The sequence below is a fragment of the Lissotriton vulgaris genome, chromosome 1_1 (assembly GCF_964263255.1).
Source record: "Lissotriton vulgaris chromosome 1_1, aLisVul1.2, whole genome shotgun sequence".
Taxonomy (NCBI): domain Eukaryota; kingdom Metazoa; phylum Chordata; class Amphibia; order Caudata; family Salamandridae; genus Lissotriton; species Lissotriton vulgaris.
The window spans coordinates 1981577945-1981598070 of NC_141685.1; the positions used below are offsets into that span (position 1 = coordinate 1981577945).

A 20126-nucleotide genomic window follows, 5' to 3' on the forward strand; every position below is an offset into this window, starting at 1 on the left:
GGAATGATGGGTGAATTACAGATATTGGAGTCGGTCTCGACGACCACTCCTTGGGCAATGAGCTCTTCAATGATTTTCAGTAAAGCCGCTACAGCATCGGGTGGTAACTTATATTGTCTGATTCTGGGTAATACAACACCTGCCTTGAGGGTAACGCGGTATGGTGTAATGTGCATACATCCTACATCAGTTGGGCCTTTTGCCCACAAGTAATCAGGTACATTTTTCAATCTGACGTCAAACTCACGAAGGACGTAATGGCCCTTGAAATCCCGCAGAAAGAGTCTAACCCCCTCCGGGGAACAGCATATTATAGCTCCTAGAGCTTTCAGTGTTTTAATTCCTAACAGATTTTCCGGACATGATTTTGTTAGTAACAGGTCTGTAACGCGTGATAATGGACCCACAGCCAGGGGAACTGGTTCTGATACTTCATTTACAATAGGTTGTCCTGAAAAACCAAGGGAAACATTTTGTGAGCCTGAGAGGGGTGCCCCTGGAACTTCGTCATGACTTATTGTAGTGCGACTTGCCCCTGTGTCAATTAAAAACTTTCTATCTTTCCCCAATACTTGACTGTGCACATAAGGACCTTCTTGATCTACAGGAATCTCGATAAGAGGCAAGCCACCTTCCCTCTCTAGGCTGTTTCATGTATATCTGGAATATTCGGGGTAAGCAGACTGGGCATACTGGTACATCTGTTGTGAGACTTGTTGAGTTGCAGCAATGGGCTGTGGCTGTGGTACTGCTACGGTCTGTGTTGTCTGTGCAGATGCATGCATGGGCTGTGCATTCTGTGTAGACTGATGCTGGTTATGATCTTGTCTAGGCGGATGCGGTCTCTCTTTAGTTTTACCTGTCGCTATGTTATGTTTCAGAACTGCACATTCGTGTACGTAGTGACCTGGCTGCTTGCAATAATTACATGTCCCTTTAACAGGAGCTGCAGCGTGACTTGTCTGGGTCGTACCCTTCCTGTGATTGTCGGATGGGACCGTCTGGGCTACTAACATTTTCATTTTCGTGTCTTTCATACGCTTCTGTTCCTGATCTTGTTCTTCCCTAATTCTATTCTGGTGATATTGTAACATTTGTAACATCTGGGATGGCGTATTTGCTTGCCATGTACTCTCGACTTTATACACTCTATTTTTAACTAACGGTAGGGAATTCTCGACTAACTTTGATACAAAAAGATGTGGGTACGACTCGCTACTTGGCTGGAGGCCACTATTGATAATAAAACATTTCTCGAATCTTGAATAAAAGTCGCTAGTATCTTCATCATGTTTCTGTTTACAGGACGAGATTGCATCCCAATCCTCCTTTCTAGTTGTCAATAATCTGGGCAGGACCTGTACTATTAAACCTGGTAATGCTTTAGTTTTGTCCCCAAGGCCTAACCCTGGAACCCGTTTCTTTTCTTCATCCTCTATTTCTGCCCAGGCAATCTTTGCGTCTCCCACCTCCCAGTCCTTTTCCTTTAATTTCTCGAATATACCCGTAGGCAATAATACTTTCAACATTTTCATGATATCATCATATGTGTAGTCCCCCATCAGTAACATGTCTTTGAGCTCTCTATGAAAACCTGCAGGGTCTTTATCATGGCACGGTACTAATTTCTTCATTTCTAACAGTTCTAATTTAGTTAGAGGCGTGTGTACATACACGCGTTTCAAAATTTTATCCTCACCCATAACAGGGTGCACTTCTCGCAAGGGGTTCTGACTTTCAATACCACCCCCGCACTGCATATGGTACATTTTCCTTTCTGGAGGTGGGGCGGTAACATATTCAGGACTTACAAAGGTGTCATATCTGCGTCGTTGTTCTAGAATTATTTGAACTAATTTAGTGCTTAGGCCTCTCCATCTATCCATCAGTAGTGCTTCTAGTGTCTCATGTAAGGGACCTGGATCGGAATAATGTTTTCTGTACTTAATGAGAAGGTGCTGAATCATATATATACCTGTTAATTTCTGTTCGTCGGGGGAGAGGTTCAGAAATGTCTGTGCTACGGTGTCATCATTATATATGTCTGCATTTTCGGCCCATGATACCGCTGATCGGGCTAATTCTTGTTCATTCATAGAATTGAGTACATGGTACCCAACTCGATCTCGAAGCCGTTTATCAGTTTCCTGGAACTGATGTTCAGCAGAATTCGGATTCGTTAAGGCAGAGAAGAAAACTCTCTTGCTTTCCGGACGGACACCTTTCCTAAGGTAGTTTCCCCTACCTACATATGCTATAGTGCTTGTAGTTGGTTCTGGTTCTTCAGATTCTTCTTCCTCCTCGGAGGGAGCCCTTTCTTTCTCTTTCTCGTGTACTGCTATCACTGCTTTCTTAATCTTTTTATACATGGCCTCTATGCAATTTTGTCTGTCATGTTTTCCATCGGCTATATTTTGACCCCACTTGTTCAATGCATCTAATTCACTCTGCTCTGTTCCGGGCCTGTCTCGTTCTCTTATTAGACAATTTATGAAAAATCGTAGTATCAGTGCTTGCATGGTAACTTTCTGTTTCTCCAGGGCATCCTTAATACTGTCGGGGTCCTTTCCCGTTTGAACGAACTCATATATTCTATCTAGGTGCTCCTTCATTCCTGCATAACATAACAAACTATCAGTAGCAGATCTTAACCGTAAAGACGCTAATATCATTAAGTCGTCCTGTCCAGGTTCTGGATCATATCTACAAACTGACATATTTTCTTTTAGTGCATCAAGACGGGATGAATTAGAAGAACGGGGGGATCTGTGCGTAAGAGGACTCTGTATACCTCTGAGATTTAATCTGTGAGTCGGTGGCGGGGTCTGGAGACCCGCGGTCGCACCTCCTGAAGCGGAAACTTGGGCATTATCTCTGTGTGTAGTCAGTATCTGAATTTGTCTTTTAGTAGGATCTGATTGAAGTGGTTTCGGCAGATCAGTTTTGGGTGAGGGAAGTGGCGGAGCTGGCGGAACGGAACTAGTCTTTTTCGGTGTCGGCTGAGAGTGATCTTGGGGGGCAGTACCACCCCCGGCCCTGTCAGTAGGCAGGGCACGAACAGGCAGATTGGTGTAAGCTGGCGCTACATCTTCGAGATATGAATTTAGGAATATGTCTTTAGTAGTCTTATGCATTACTTTAGTTGGAACTAATGGTGACGGCAAATTTTTCGGTATTTCTGAAATGGCGTCAGGGGTACCATCGGCCAAAAGATACATGTTGTTCACTTTGCTATTTAGGATACGGTCTATTTGTTCTACTTTTACTCGAATTCCCTCAGTAACTAATTCATTTTCTTGGGCCTTTTCTGATTCTTTAAGCCTGTCTTCTCTACGGAGTGTTCTATCAGCACGCTTACGTGATTCCTTACGCCAAAATTCTATGGCGTCTTTCTGAGATTGTCTAGCTTTCTTTTTCCGTAATATTTCTTCTACTTTTATGATGCACTCGGCATCCCATGTTCCGTTAACTGGCCATCGGTATCTTTCCTCTAAGTGCTTGGTATAATCGGTCCATAACTCTAGATACAGGATGGCGTCTATGCCATGTTTATTGTACATGAAATTACCTGGAGTGTCCCTAGGGGGGATCGGAATCTCTTCCTCTAACATCCCTTTCCTAGTTCCTATCTGCTTTAATTTGTTGAAAAACGGCATTGTGCCTACTTGATACTGGAATGCTTGATCCTTGATACTTAATGTCAACTGTAACTATTTATACAAAAACACAATAATGCACAAAAACAATCACATTCATACCACGACATTAATTACATGAAACATTTAAAGACATAGCTAATTTCCCCTTACTCTGAATGTACCGCTCAACGATACAGATACACTGCTGTAACAGTGCAGAAATTCGGAATACTTTATATACTGCTAAACAGTACAGATACACTGCCTAAAAACAGTGCAGACCGGACTTGCGTACCCAAACCCGTCTAGATACGACCCAGCAATGGTACTCACCGGGAAGCACGGAAAACAGAAGGCCTCGGAAAACTCGACTGGACTCGACTCGGAACTTCGGAAAACTTCGGAAAGCTTCGGAAAACTTCGGAAAACTTCGGAAAACTGGTGGGCCTCTTCACACCTCGGACCTTGCTTCCTTCGGCTGGGCTCTGGTCGGGATCCTCCGCACTCCTCACCGCCTCGTCTGGGCACTGATCGCAGTCTTCGTCACCTCCGTGTGTCAGAGGGGGATGCAGGAAATCCTGCCAGTACACGTGTTGTCCGTCTAACTGATGGCAGGGGACACGGATTGCAACGCACCTTCCGGCGCGTGAGGTGGGGGAGGGGTCCCTGTTCGGGCGCCAAAATTATGTAAATAATTAATTTACTCTCTTAATTTCTATGCAGGTAAGTACTTAATCAATAATAACTCAATCGGAATGAAGGAAAACAGAGTCCGTGGTGTAAGAGTTTCTAAAGGTTTTATTCCTCATAAAGGAATCAGGATATCATGTTCTGACCACCACACAGGGTGTCAGAAGGGATAGATGAGCGCGCTATCGTTTATTGACAATACATAGCTTATATACTTGATTTACATCATAATGTTCAATGTAAGAGGCGTAACAGCTGAGAGAAGACAAGATAACAGTATACACGTGGTGCTAGTACATCATCAAGAGGCGTAAACTAGGCGTAACTAGGCGTGTGTGCTAGAAACGTCACTGATAGGTGACGCAAGTGGGTGGCACCAAGGGGTGGTGCTAACAGAATGTTGCAATGTCAGCAGAAATCGGAAGCTTGGATGCGCACGCAGCTGCATGACGTGTGATAGACGGGGTGCAGGGGACTTGACATTTACACTGACGGAAAGAGACAGAAGTCTGGCATGTCAGATCAACTTGTGCTTCTATCATATCTGATATCTGATGTTTAGGAACTAAGCTATCTGGGCAGGAAGGTCTCTAGAGCAGAAGCTATTCTATACTTGCTGTGAGTGCGTGTATAAGCGCCTGAATGTCTGAGGAGAAGCGTGGGGCATGGGGCCTTCCATGGAAGCATGGCAACAGAGGCTATGAATTACTTGCATAAAGACAGGTTGGCCCTTTAGCCCTGTAGCTGAGGAAGGATGTTTACTGAAGCTAGCAAGCTGGAATGTATCTTCGGGGAGGAAAACAGATAACTCGAAGGTTATAGTCAATCTTGGCAGGCAGCAGGCTGAGCTGAGCACGGAGGGCCGCGCTAGAAGTAAGTCAGAGTTCACGGGTACGGGGGCTGCTTGGGCAGAGGCCCTCGCAGTCAGAAGCCAGAAAAAGAGGCTCGGTGGCAGAGATTCAGGGCCTACTTTCAGCCAGGCTGAAAAACGTAGGAGTACACTTCAAAAAGACGTTGGCATAGCATACTTAGGAACGGACCATCAAACCCATTCATGGTGGGTCTGAAAGAGGACAAGTTAACGTTGGACGCAAATGTATTTGCGTCTTCATAGCTGGTACAGGAGGGAAGTTACATGCACTTTTAACTCGTACATGGAGTCGGTGGGGTACTCGCTAGGGAACACAACATGACCATAAAATTTATATTACCTCAATAGGGTGGTTGGAATGTCACCACTGCCGTGATCAGGCCCTTTGTTTTACTTGCAATTATCAAGAGTTTCTTTCTTTGGCATTATATTCTAAATTCTTTAATGCATGTTTCATTGGAATTTTCGTTGAGTTTAGAAACACAGCATCATCAGTAAATAACAGAATCACAATTTTTCTATCATTCATTTTGGCATATCTAATTTCAAGTCTTATAGGTGTGACTTAGGTCATTTATATAAAATTTAAATGAAAGTGGAACTAATACAAATCTCCAGTGGACTCAGGTGTTCATTGCAAAGCCCATTGGTGCATTCCCCTACTTTTCCATATCTGACCGCTGCTGAGTTGTGCTGGTGCAGCTGCACCAGAGCCCAGAGCAATTGTTTTGCATTCCTTGTTCCTTCTGTGTATTTAATAGGTGGTCCCTGTCAATGGAGAAAAACAGCCTTAGGATCAGCATATCCCATACACTGATTAGCTTTCTTGACTTGAGTGTATTTTATGCAGCTCAATGAGAACGTTATAGCCTCCTGATGGTCCTCAGGCCTGCTCTAAACCCCGGTTGGATTGCACACAGCTTCTGTATCTCTCAGCTCAATTTTAAAGCTCCTCCGCTATGGCAGAGGAGCGACTCCCCACTGCTTTCTCAGAGTGTGAGAAGTTAAATCATAAAATGGTAATAACTATTAGTCATTACCATTTTATGTCTGCTTTGTGGGCGGGTGGGCTAGGCTACTCTGCTCTCTGAGCAGGTCAGGGGAGGAGTGGTTTACCAACTCCCGAGTGTGCAAAGATTGTTTGGTCGGCCCTCTCAAGCCGCCCAAACCAGTCATTTGCACTTTGCCCTTCTCTATGCAGGCTGCATTGCAGCCTGCATGGAGAACATGCATACCCCTCTAGCCCCTGGCTAAGCCCTGTATCACAACACACCCTTTTCGTGTTTTCCACTCTTGTTTTGGGCTCTCTTGTGCCTCAGTTCTCCTGAAAAACAAGATGGTGGCCAACACTTCCTGGTTTGGACAGTTTGGAATGTTGACAGTTGACTGCCAGCCAATCAGAAACTCGCTTGCGCACGTAAGGGTAAGTGCACGTACGCGTACAGTACGCGTACCGTACGCGTACGGTGCGCGTACGGTGAGCGCATATAGATATATAATTTGATCAAATTCAATTTTCTCAACAACTACTGGAGGGATATTCACCAAATATAAAAAAGGCACTACTGCATACCTGTCCCTACCATTTTGCCAAGTTTGGTGTAATTCCGTTCAGCCGTTCGGGCTGTAGCCGTGTCTAAAGGTCCCATAGAAAATGCCTTTTGAAAAATTTCAAATTCAATTTTCTCAAGAACTACTGGAGGGATTTACACCAAACAAGCAAAAGGCACTGCTGCATACCAGTCCCTACCATTTTGCCAAATCTGGTATAATTCCGTTCAGCCGTTCGAGCTGTAGCCTTGTCAGAATGTCCCTATGGAAATTAACATGGGAAAACACGTTTTGGGAACCCCCTTTTTTCTCGGCCCCTGCTTGACGAATCCCCCCAAAACTTTCAGGGAAGGAGCGGAGCGCAGCGAGGCAAATTTAAAGAAAATTACAGGCAGATCCCTCAATCGGCGCTAAAGTTATTTCTCAATAGAATGTTTGGAATTCCCTATGATAACTAGGTCCTAACTATATATACCGACTGGCGACCGCCAGTAGGTAATATATATATATATATATATATATATATATATATATATATATATATATATCCGCAAAACCTCGCAGAAACACACCGCCTTTGACAAGCGGAATCACGAAGCATGGACCATCTTTAGTGTCAGCGTTATTTTATTGCTGTTCACAAGTCACGACTCGTTTCGGCCGTCCAGGCGGCCTTGATCACATGACTGTGCATTCTGACAAGCCCAGTTTTTAAAGTGCAAGTGCCTCACATATTGCAGTGAACGTAGAAAAAATACTTTCATGTTTAAATACATGTATGACATTTTTTTTTGCGACATTGAAAATAAATACATGCGCCACATGATAAAATAATATACCAGCATAAATGCATATTACTGTAAGCATTCCATCTTGTGGAATTTCATTTTTTGGGGAGAGAAAAAGACATGCATTGGAACGTCCTTTCTTATTTTGTCTGCATAAATACAAACAAATTCCCGTTACTATTCTAGACGTACTCCTGCAATACCATACATATACTCTTGCTTCTACGTGCTCACCTAAACGAGAAGAAAAAGATTTAAGAAAAAACGAATGTGCCTTACAAATTATATACAACTACGTGCTAATTTTAAAAGAAGAGATATTCACTCTGAGTCCTTTGTCTAACATTGGGGTTATTCCCATTAGTTTGTGGTCACCTTATTCACTTTGCAATTCTATACATTGCTTGCATTTACACAGTTGTATAGCTCAATCAGATTTTCAGTCAAAAAATCTTTATACATATCCAAAGTGCTATTGTGCTACAGTACTGTAAACCTAAAGTGACTAGTGCTTATATTTTAACATTTAAAGTGACAAATGCCAACAGTATTCATAAATAATTGATTTCATAAGTCCAGAGATAAAAATACAGAGATCGGGGTAAGAGATTTGGTGTGTTCAAGTTCATGAAGTTTCATATATATAGGAGTTTGGGTAAACCATCACAATAGTACCATTAGAAAAAACCTACACCTAAATAAATAGTGCATTCATGGTGACAAACATAAAACAATTGATTAAAAGACATGTAGATAAAAACTACCCTAGATGTCTTAAAAACAATCATATATAAACATGTCCCTTGTAGGTTTGCCAATTCTGTGGACTAAATAGTCTATATTTTCAGATTTATTTATGTATAAACAAGACCTCACACAGAATGGAAAGGGTAAATATAAAAATAGATTTTCAGGGGCTACAGCCAATGGTTACCAGGCTAATCTCACATAATTTCTCTCCTCTTGTTGTTTAATAAATATGTGAACATGGTGCTGAACTGGGGCTATAGGACAATCATAGGAACATATGAAGGTCCTCCGTTGCGTTTAACCCCCCTAGCCATTTCGAATCGAACTCTAAGATGTATCTAGTTTCAGTTCGTCTGAGGCAGGCTTCTCTATCTCCTCCTCTTTTTGTTAGAGGGATTGCTTCAATTGCATAATATTTGAGACATTTGGGGTCACTGTTGTGAACAGCCTCAAAATGTCTAGCAACAGGGTAATTCTGGTCCTTGTTAGTGATTGCCCTCAGATGCTGCAGGATACGTTTGTGTACCTGCAGTATGGTGCCACCTATGTATTTCAGATGGCACTCGCATTCCAGGACATAGACACAATATTCTGTCTTACAGGTTAGATGTTGTTTTATCTCTCTTGTGGTCCTGGGAAATGCGGTTACATAGTCTTTAGTATTCACACCAAACTGACAGGCCTTGCAATATAGTTCCCATACTTCTGGCTTTTCGAAAAGCTATTGATGGGTTTGAGGATATTAGCTCTGCAATCACAGGGTCATCCTGGATGAAATGCCAGTTGTGTCTAATAATGCTCCTCAATTCCTTTTCTTCCTTAGAGTATGTTAATATTAGTCGGACCGGATCAGATTCTTTACCTTTGGCCACTTTAGATTTATACTCAAGTAGTTCCTCCCTAGGCTTCAATTGCGACTTCCTTATAGCAATTTCGATCACTTTTTGGCTGTAACCTCTCTCTACAAATCTAGCTAGGCTCTCCAACTGTTTTTCCTTCGAATCGTCGGGATCGCTACATATGCGACGGATGCGAAACATCTCCCCACAGGGAATGCTTTTTATAAGATGTGGGGGATGAGCACTAGTCACATGGAGTAGCGTGTTGCCTGTCGTGGGTTTTCTAAAAAGGGTAGTTGTTAACATATTGTTGTTTAAAAGAACCTGCACATCTAAAAATGTCACAGAATGTTTACTGATATTAGATGTAAAACTTAAATTAAGATCATTTGAATTGATTTCATCTATGAACTTCAGAACACTGTCTTCTGTACCACGCCAAACAATAAACAGATTGTCGATAAAATGCAACCACAAAACTATATTGGATGTACATTGATATTCCAATTTTCGCCTGAGGACCAGTTCCTCCCACCAGCCCATAAATAAACAGGCATAGCTGGGGGAGAAACTGGCCCCCATCGCTACACCCTGTATTTGTTGGAAACATTGACCATTGTAGAGGAAATAATTATTTTCTAAGCAGAAGAACAACATCTCCAATAACATTTTTGTGTGGTGTGCAAATTCCATTGGTCTTGTACTTAAAAAATATTCACACGCCCGCATGCCATCCCTATGTTTTATACATGTATATAGGGAACTCACATCCAAAGTCACTAGCAGCATACCAGGGCTCCATTCAATTTCCTTAATTTTACTAATGAAGTCACTAGTGTCTTGAATGTAGGACTCTAGTTTTTTCATGTGTGCTTGTAAACAATAGTCAATATATTTGGAAAGGTTTTCCAAAGGTCCATCAGAAGCTGCAATAATTGGTCTTCCTGGCGGGGCAGTCAAACTTTTGTGAACCTTTGGGATAAAATAAATATAGGGTACCAGGGGATGTTCTTTTTTAATGAATTTATATTCATCCCCACTAAACCTTACCATGCCAACAAGCTTTTGAATAGTACATCCTGTGTCGCTTTATATTTCAAGGGTGTGCTTTTCCTGTAACATTGGATATCATTCAGTTGTCCATACGCCTCCTCCAAATAATCAGCCAAGGGCCATAGGACGATATTACCGCCCTTGTCCGAGTTTCAGATTATCAGTTTTTCTTTTTGCAATTTGATAACCAGTTGATTGAATTTTCTGTCTTGATTTGAATATTTTTCTTCGCTTTATTAGTCGTATGGGCCAGTGTTTTAATTTGCACCCTACATGTTCACTAAAAGTGTCTAATCCATCATGTGCTGCGAGGGGAATACATTTTGATTTCAATTTGAAAGGAGTAGCTGGCTTTTTTTGACCACTCATTGTTGACCTTTCTTGTGTTTCTATGTCATCATCATTGGCTAGTTGACACATATCCTGGTACGAATTAATATCTGAAACCTGTAGCCCCAATAGCTCATATCCTGAATTGGAGTCCTGTGTGGTTTCCGTTGCAGATTTCTGTAAAAACATTTTCTTTAACTTTAGTTTTCAGATGAACTGGTATATGTGTGCCCTAGTTCTTGTATAGTTAAAGCTTGACTCTGGACAAAAGCTTAGGCCCAGGCTTGGCAGCTGTTTTTCCGCTGTCGATAATTCCAGAGTACTCAGGTTAATTATTGATTTTGAATCCTGAGATAGTGACTCACTGCCCGGCTGTGACTCCTTTTCGGTTATGGCAATCACGGACTTTTCCAGGCACGGCCCCACCTCGCTTCTTTTGCTCGCCTTTGTTTGCCGGCCTGGCGCCTATCCCTCCTCCGTTGGCATTTGTTTTGCTGCTGTGCCTTGGGGCCGTGGTCTTAATGTGTCCCTCCTGATTTGCTTTAAAATATCCAACTCTTTCCCCAGAGTTAGTTTAATACACACTGCTTTTCTGGCACCCTCATTCTCCGATTCACTCTCGGGTGCCGAGCTTGATAGTGAGGAAAGTTCCGTTGGTTGTTTTTGTATTCCCTTATTATTCTTGCTGCGTTTATTTGCTATGGCAGCTCTTAGTGTGTCGTAGTGGCGAGCAAATGTAAAAATCTGCCCATTGGCATAGTCATTGCTCTCCAGTAGATCTCTAATGTCATTGCCTTCAGTAGCGGCTGGCATGTAAGGAGGGTAGTGGGGTGGGAGGGAAAACAATAAAAGTTATTAATACATTTAAAAAAATGCACTTACCTTTTATCCTGACGCACTGTCTTTCTTGCTGGGATCGAGGCAGGCAGGAAGGCATGCTCCAGTGTGGGGCCAGAAAGCTGAAGTCACCAATCTTGGTGCTGCTTTCATGTAGCATGAAAGCAGAGCCAGGATTGGAGAGAGCGGCCTCTCTCTCCACGCCAGAGGGCACTGGAGCTCTATTCTGTTTCTAACTTAGCTGAGTTAGAGAGGCTTAAATTGTGCATGGCTGACTGCTTGGTCACAAGACGGCCGGCTAAAAAGACCTGCCCAGTTCAAACTTAAGTGCCCTGGCTTTCACTGTTTTCTGCTGCTGCCTGACTGGAAGTAGCAGAAGAAACCAGAAAGCCCTGCCTCCCGTTCCGAAGTTCGACTCAAGATGGGGTTTGGAAAAATAAAATGGTAAGAAATTAAGTTTATTACCATTTTATTTTTCCATATCTGGGATAAATTTGGTTAGTGTGGTGACGCTCCTCCACCTTAACGGATGAGCTGTCTCTGATTGCCTTTGCATTCTAGATAGGTCCTATGTTTTATCTGCACTCTTTATCAAAGCAGTGAATTATATTATGACATTATTATGTAATGCAAATTTTGTGTGACTTGCGGGGTTCTTTGTTGTCATAAAGTATGTCTTCAATTTCCTTCAAGTCCTTCCGAAGGCCTTCTCCCTTCTTGACTAAGCTGCTTGTGGCTCTTCTTAAACTAATGCTCTGTAAGCTTTCTTATGTATGACACTATGACTTCAAAATATCCAGGTCACCACCTCGCAGGCCTTCGAGTTGTTTCAGGATCCTCTTTTTGAGGGGCACTCAGTAATTGATTATAGAAGAGGTCTGATCATTTACTGAATGTCATGCTTCACTATTAGTTAGGCAATTAGACTATTTTTGTTGCCTGAGCCGTACGTGTTTCTGACGGAGCATCAGACCGGATTCGTCAGTTGGATGAGCAGACAGTTCAGGTTGTTATCGAAGTGGTAAACTGTCCTCTCCATGAGCGTTTATTCCACTTTATGTCTGCCTAAGACAAACCCTACATGCTGCTTTCTGCCTCCTGTATTCCTTTTTCTGCCATTCTTAGGCTGGATCGTGTATTTAAATAGCAAAAGATGAGAATAACACACTTGGTGCAGGTCTTCTGAATTGCTCAATAGTTTGCTACCACTAGCTTCAGCTTGGTCATAAAATGATATTTTTCTCTAGCACAGAACACAAGACAATGTGTTGTACCTTTCTGCTGACATCCCAGTTAGATGTTCTGCCGATAGCCAAGAAAACTGAGACTAAGATCACTAAGACCTCCCTTTTTTTTGTACTCGACATAACAAAAAATGTTACGAAGCTATCCATCAATGTATCATCATTGGTCCACATCTACTGAAACAAGATATTTGTTTCATAATGAAAGCGATCCAATCACTGCACTCTAATTTTTGTTTTAATCCTGCTATGTTTCTGCTTAGAATATTACATTTCTTTTAGTTCTTGTCTATATTCACCAGTTTGCAGTTTACTTTCCAGAGTGCCTCTAACTGGGCCTTGACTTTGCAGTAAATCAGAGGAGGTTTTGCTGGAGGTGTTGGCTAAGGTGGCAGTCCTTTGGGTTTGGGGACTTGCTGTCGTTTTCTCTTGTGTTATTACCTCTTTCTTGCCACTTATTTTGTGGAATTTCACTCAGAGCTTTGCCAATTAACAAATAAATATGGGTTGTGTGCTTGGGCCAAGTTCACCTTTATTAGTTGCTCTGCTTATATTATTATTTTGTTCTATCCTAGTCTCGAAAAAGTCATGTTTCGACTATTACTCCAAATATCTGAGTTCACCAATATATGACACCTTAACTTATCCAAAGGTGCATGTCTTTTGAGAGAATGAGAAGGGGCACTGATCAAAAATGTCTTGAGTAAATGCAACAAAAGTTTGTATTATGGGTTTGAATACATAACATTTTAGACAATCAAGTACACTGCAAGGTTAAACATTCCTAGTTTTAAGGCAGGGACTTAAAATTATTTGAAGATACATGCGTTAGTTAATGTGTACTAATAGCTCAAAAATACAATTCTCTAGATTCAAATTATAATTTCATTGCCCTTTCACAACCCAACGTTTTAATAACAACAATGCACAATTCGTTTATTAGCTGAAAATGTATTCTCTCGTGTGAGTACAGACACAGTTTTGAATGAACTTCTAATTTACAGTCATAAGTCATTCCCTATTTTTTCAGGATGATTATTCAGTGTTTGGGTAGAAAACACTCCTTGTTTTCCTGATTACCTAGTAGATTTAACATTGCACTTTACTGTGACTCGTTGTTCAATCTGCAAAAGAAAATGTTGCTTATTCAATTAAAATTGTCTCTCCTATTATTTTTAATGCCCAGCCTGAAAAGAATGAAAGTAACTCTGGGAGTCAACGGATTAAACCATTGTTTCAGGAAGACCCTGTTTTTCGAAGACAAACATCTTACCAACATGCGGCAGTGCATATTCCAACAGACATTTACGAAGGCTGTAAGTAACCATGTATGCTGGGTTCCAGCATTGGCACGTTATGCTGTTTCAACTTAGCTCTATGATCAATAATCTTTAGATCTGTAATAGGGTGATATACTTTACTCAGGACTGCTAGCACCAAGACACCGTTTGGTATTCATGCGCTTTAGAAATCACAATAACATAACATATTGTATAGAATTGAAAAGTCATAATTATTTCTTATCGCTTAAAATAAATATTCCTTCCCACTGCATATATTTTGTAGGATAAGACAACAATATATTTCTTATCATGGCAATGTGCAAAATTGGTCAGTCATTTAATATCTAAGATGATGATGTTGTAGCAAAGGCGAAAGGATACACATTTATTTATTAATTCAAACATAATATATGACCAACTGTAATAGTAACATGATACCTTAAAATGGGAATCATTTTCATACTGCAGACTTGTTGAGCCATCATTGTTTATACGTAGCTTGAGTCCCATACTCACATTGGGTTAGAACATATACAACGACCAAACTCTGCTTTGGCTTACAATATACACTTAATGTATAACTGGAAGAATTTGTCACACACGGATCAACACATTTTACTTCAAAATTGCTTTGCTTAAAAATTGATAAATATAAATTGAGTCTTTATTAAGTGTTTATGTTTTGAATACTCCAGTTGCAAAAAAATATTGACAATTGACATTACTTAGAGACTGTTATCTAACGTCTTTAATAAGTACTCATATATGTACATTCAAAGTGTATGTGAAGGTAAACTTTACAAATGAAGGTAGACTATTCAAGGAAATATAGTTTGATGTTATTTCTTTGTAAATCTATAAATATGAACAGCTGCGGATTTCTTTAAATTTTGTCTGCACGTTCAATTTAATGTACCTTAGTTCTATGTTTTTACTACATTCTATCATGGCAAAGGTTTCCTCTTACTAATAAATATATTAACATAAATTCTAAAAAGTAATAATAAGACTAATTAGTGCAAGAAACTTAGGAGTCATTCGGATGGCGGATGGACTTTCGTCCCGCTGCAATGCAATGATATTTGGGATCACCACCCTACAAGATGGCGGTCCCACAGGGCAAATTATGATGTGAACTCCACTGTGGTGGTAACATTGCCCATGTTTTGTTTTGCGGCGGGTGCTGCGCTCTACAGCAGCCACCGCAGGACAAAACAGACACCCCACACAAATCCCTTAACTACATGGCATGCACCATGCAGTGCTTACCACATGGTGTAGAGCTGTGTAGGGGGCACCGTAGGTGTCCCCCAGGGCCTATGTCCCTGCCCAAAGGGGTTGGGGGGCTGCTATGAGCCCCCAAATCCGTTTCCACCTGCCATTTTGCTGTGGTTTGACTGCCGCAGAACAACCGGCAGAAAGAGATAATGTAATCCCTATGGCATGCCTGACAGGCACTGGCGCCATTCTGAGGCTACAGGGAAGTCTGACAGGCAGTCGGATAAAGACTGCCTGTTGGGACAATGGCAATCGGTGTTTCTGACTGCCACTCGTCCGGAAACCATTGTAAAATGGTGGAAGGAGATCCCTGTTACAATGGCTGAGGGACTGCCACCGGTAGCCTGTTGGTGGCGTTCCCTCAACCATCGGAATGAGGTCCTAAATTCCAAACTTCGATAGGGATGCATTCAAACTGTTCTTAAATATAACATCCGTACATAGGAATGTCTGAATTAACTGGTTGAACCCTTACAGAACTTATATTCCTAGCTCTACATATTTAATAACATCTGTCACACCCTAGGGAAAGCCAAAGACCTCTAAAGCACACACATGCACCAATTGGCCATGTGGCTCAATATTGGCAAGGCAGTTAGATTACATGATAATCCGACAGTAAATGCTTCATTTCCAATGACACAAAATGCTTTACTTACACCAGACATAGGTATCACCTACAGCACAATGTGTGCCTCAAAATATGACAAAATGAAACTGGAACTAAGATTGACAAATCTCCCAAAACAACCAATGTACAGTTTTAGATATATAAGAAACTATTCATTAGTAAATCTAAACCTTTAAGTTCACTCATACACTTTTGAGTAACTTTATTATGTTTGGCTATTCACCATTTCTGAGTTTATAGTTACTTAAAAGTATGGAATAATGTGTCTCAACTCCCTGAAAGAATAAAAGGAGACAGTAAAAACATCATATACAACTATAAAGTTACTACCAGTTGAGACTTTATGACAGTATTTTATACTCGGCACACTTGGTGGAGACCTCAACAATTGGGGCAAAGATCTCCCTATGGTGAAGTATAGGCAAATGTTTCGAAGTCTATTAAAGATTGAAAGAATAATGAAAATATATCTGGAACAATATTAATTCATTACTTATATATATTTTAAAAGCAATACAATGCAATAAAAAAATGTAACATCACTATTCATTTTGAATTAACCATTTAGTACACAGAATTGAATAACTTTTTTTAATCTATAGTTTAAAAAATCCACCTGAGGTAAATATTTTGCATTTTGTTACGTATTAAAAGTTACTGCAAAATATGTATAGAATTAAAATTATTAAATTCAATGATTTACTAAATATAACTTTTCATTTCTTTTTTAAATTAAAAAGATAATTCAAATATTTAAAAATTAAAAGTGTAAATCCATGAATTTATTTGAACAGAGTTTAATTTTAAATCGCTACCCATATTACATTCTTGTAGAGCATTGCAGTACTAATGTTCGGCCATGAGTGGTGCTGGACTTACTCCAACTCTGAGATAGAGTGCATATATGACTGTTCTGGGTCCTCTTGTTTGGCGATAGTAATTTTAGAATAGTAATATTCTTTCTCTTTTGTGATTGGGTGCATCCCCTCCTCTAAACCCCTCCCTAGTCCTCCCTTAATCCCTATTTACTCCTTCTAAAACCGCTCATTTCAGTTGTAAATGTTCCCCATTTTCCAGCCACTCCTCTGCCTCTCCCATGTGCCATTAAAATGCAGGAATATGAGTCTGAAAATCTCCCAAGTTGGTACAGAGATCTCCGCACAAAATATACAAGAGATCAAGACCTCTGCAAGTAGGTTTGTGGATAGCGTTTTGTAGTACATTAGTAGTACTACTGTAGCACTACTAAGCATACTACAATATGTAGTTTATGAATAGGCCATATTGTGTTAAAAGTTGACATAACTATCATCATGAGCTTCCTTATGTCCTACTTGCCACATTTTGATACAGTGGGATCTTTTAAGCTGAAAATGTTGAACATCAGATTTTCCTAGAAAGGGAAGAGTACAATGCTTTCAAATACAGTGATGGTATACTATAGCTTATAGCCCGCCGTAGCGGGCTATACCGGCTATTAAAGGCCCTCTCCAGCTTTAAAGGCCCGAGCCGATGGCAAAGGCCTTTAACAAGGAAGATGGACCTTAATAGCCGGTATAGTCCAGCTAAAAGGGCTATAAGGCAATTAGAACTTTCTGCCACTAGAGTGTAGAATGTTCTAGCAAATAAACATGCCTTAAAGGAGCCCGAGGGGATTGGAATGCCCTCAGGCTCCCTGAAGCCTTTGTTCACAGCCAGAGCTGTGAACAAACAAACATTGGAATGTTGGAGCTCCAGGCTTATACTAGCCATTATAAGCCCAGAGCTACTCCATTGTTTTCAATGGAGCTTCCGACATTCCAATGTTCTAATATTTGTGACATCAGTGGAGAAAAGTGATCAATCAATCAATTATTCATAACATTTGAAAGAATTGATTTGACACCAAGTTCCAACAAACGATTTGTTGACCAACACTATTGCAAATTATATGATAACATACCCTTTGTCAACAATGCCCTACCTCCAATAACAGATCATTAACAGGGCCCTCAAGAATACCACCACACCCAGTAAAGTAATAGCTCTGAGAGGCACACTGACTCTCACTGAGGTTGGCAATCGGCCTTCATTCCGGCTACTGATGAGATACAGCTACTCATGCATCTTGGATTCATGGATGTCATTTAAGGGTGTCTAAGGGTTTCAGCTGCGGCCTCTGGCTAGCCCCTTGTGACCCTCTGTCACTACTTCTGCAACCCCTAGCCTCAGAGGTGACAACAGCAATGCTACGCACAGTACGAAAGCAAAGTTCTGATGAACACTTGTGAGAAGTTGGCCTGATATGTAGTGTTTCCAATTCTGGAACCACTTGGTATCAGTCCAAACAAACCCCAAAGATGTCAGGTTGTAAGTCAACCTTGTAGACAAGCTATCCTAGTGGTAGCATGGACTAAGCAGCCTTAAAGGCTTAACTTAAGAGGTCGTGTTAAGCGAGCTTGTTTTACCACATACAATCCTGTAATCAAATGAAAGGACACCACACAAGTATATATTGTAAAAATATATGTATTTATTTCTAAATTACTCCCCAGTACTCTTTATGAGGAAAGGGGCACAAGCGTTAAATCAAAAGCACTGTTACACATATAAAGTTGGCACAATTATGGCTGAGGGCGGGGGGCCACTCAGACCATATACTAAAAAAGTGGTATAAGTAACACTTATCGAACAATGGTTAGGCCTAGGGCCTAGAGATTCGCTGGGAGCAGTCAGGACAAGCAATGAAGAAGTCGGGAGTAGCCCACAGGAGACGGGTGCAGCACGGAAAGTGCGGCGCGCACCAATGCACTGTCAATGGTGCGTAAAAGTCAGTTAAAGTGAATTTAAAGATACTTCCGCTGAACCTAGGAACACAAAACTTTAGGCACAGACCCTAGAGGTGTGTACCAGTGTAAGGACACCGGCGTTGCAAAGTTACCTCACCCACAGGCCGTGGGTGCACAGGGTCGAAGTGGCGTCGGGTTCTGTCACGCAGGTTCTTGGTGCTTGAAGCTGTTGCAGCTGCAGGCGCTGTGAAGCAGAAGTGTCCGGTGTGATCCAAGGGTGGATCGAAGTAGAAAAGTACCTGAAAGCAGAGGGGACAGAGTCTGGGTCACTCAGCAGTGACCAGGGTGGAACCAGGACGGAACCAGGCAATGTCGGGCGCAATCAGGCGGTTGTCGATAGGCTTCTCTCCGCTGTCACGTGGGCTCTGGGGCATCTGCGACGTCCAGGAGCAGGTCACGATCTGTCCCACGTAGGCTCTCGCCGTCAGCACCGTCGGCTTCAAGATTGCAGCAAACAGCACTTGGCAAAAGCAATCCACGCGGAACCGGGAGATTGCTTATCACTCGAACCAGGAGGGTCAGAGTGGGTGCTCCTTTTCACAGGAGCTGGTGCAGATCTGGAGCAACCAGAACAGCAAGTCGTATTTCAAGTTTCGTCGGCACAGGGGCCACAAGCCAGCTGGCAAGTGACCGGGCCAACGCGTCGAGCGCACACAAGCAGAAGGGCCCCACGCAGCACTCGTCGAGTGTGGAGGGGTGAGCTTTGGTGCAAGTGGAGCTCGGGGCTGGGGCTTCTCAAACCCCGGTGTACAGCTTCGAGGGTCACTCGTGGGCTGCACGGTCAGCGTCTCGTGGCCTTTTCAAGATGGCGTGCCCCACGCTTCCGGTCGCCTCCACGCGTCTCAGCTCTGCAGGGACTGTGGATCGGGCAGGTAGAAGGCAGGCAAGCTTGATCTCGTCGATCTCTGTCGCTCGAGTTCCGGCGGGAACTGCAACAAAGCAAGGGTCGAGGGCTGGATGGTGCCTGTTTGCACAGGGTGGTCACTCCTTGACCACAAGGGAGATTCTTCAGTCTTCTCACGTCGTGTAGAAAGTCGAAGGGTCCAGATTTCGTTTCTTATGTTTCTTCAGGATGATCTGAGGTCCGTTGGGACTGCTCCCCCTCTTATTCGAATCTAGGGGGTTGGACATCCTGCTAGGTCCCCTCCTATGGGTGGGACCCAGGAAGGGGGTGGTTACACCCCTCTCCTTTGATCCTGGCCGCGCTGGGACAGGGGCTGGGAGGCCCCAGAACCGGTTTGGCCGGATCCTGCAAGGGGCAGCCTTGTGCTCCCCAGGCAGTGTCTGGTTTCTTTGAAACCTCCCTACTCCAATCCACTATCTCCTGTCTGGGGTGGTTTGACACCGCCCTGTGACAGGAAACTCTTTGTCCAGGCCTCCTCTGCCGGGTTTCGGTCAGCAGCAGGAGGCCAGACCCGTGTCTGTGGCAGGGGCATCCATTTTGTGGATCTGAGGCTCATTTTAAATCAACCGCGTTTCAGTAAAGTAACATGTCTTCTCCCTCTAGAAGGGTGG

The 20126-nt window shown here is 42.3% G+C and overlaps 1 protein-coding gene across 2 annotated transcripts in view; it reads left to right on the forward strand.

The window, feature by feature from the left end:
- CACNA2D1 (calcium voltage-gated channel auxiliary subunit alpha2delta 1) overlaps positions 1–20126 on the forward strand; it is a 1701483-nt gene that overhangs the window by 933970 nt on the left and 747387 nt on the right. For both annotated transcript variants that reach the window (XM_086919803.1, XM_086919796.1), the window contains exon 6: positions 13778–13907. In XM_086919803.1, the coding sequence (XP_086775929.1) occupies positions 13778–13907 (130 nt within the window). The remainder of the gene's footprint in view (positions 1–13777; positions 13908–20126) is intronic.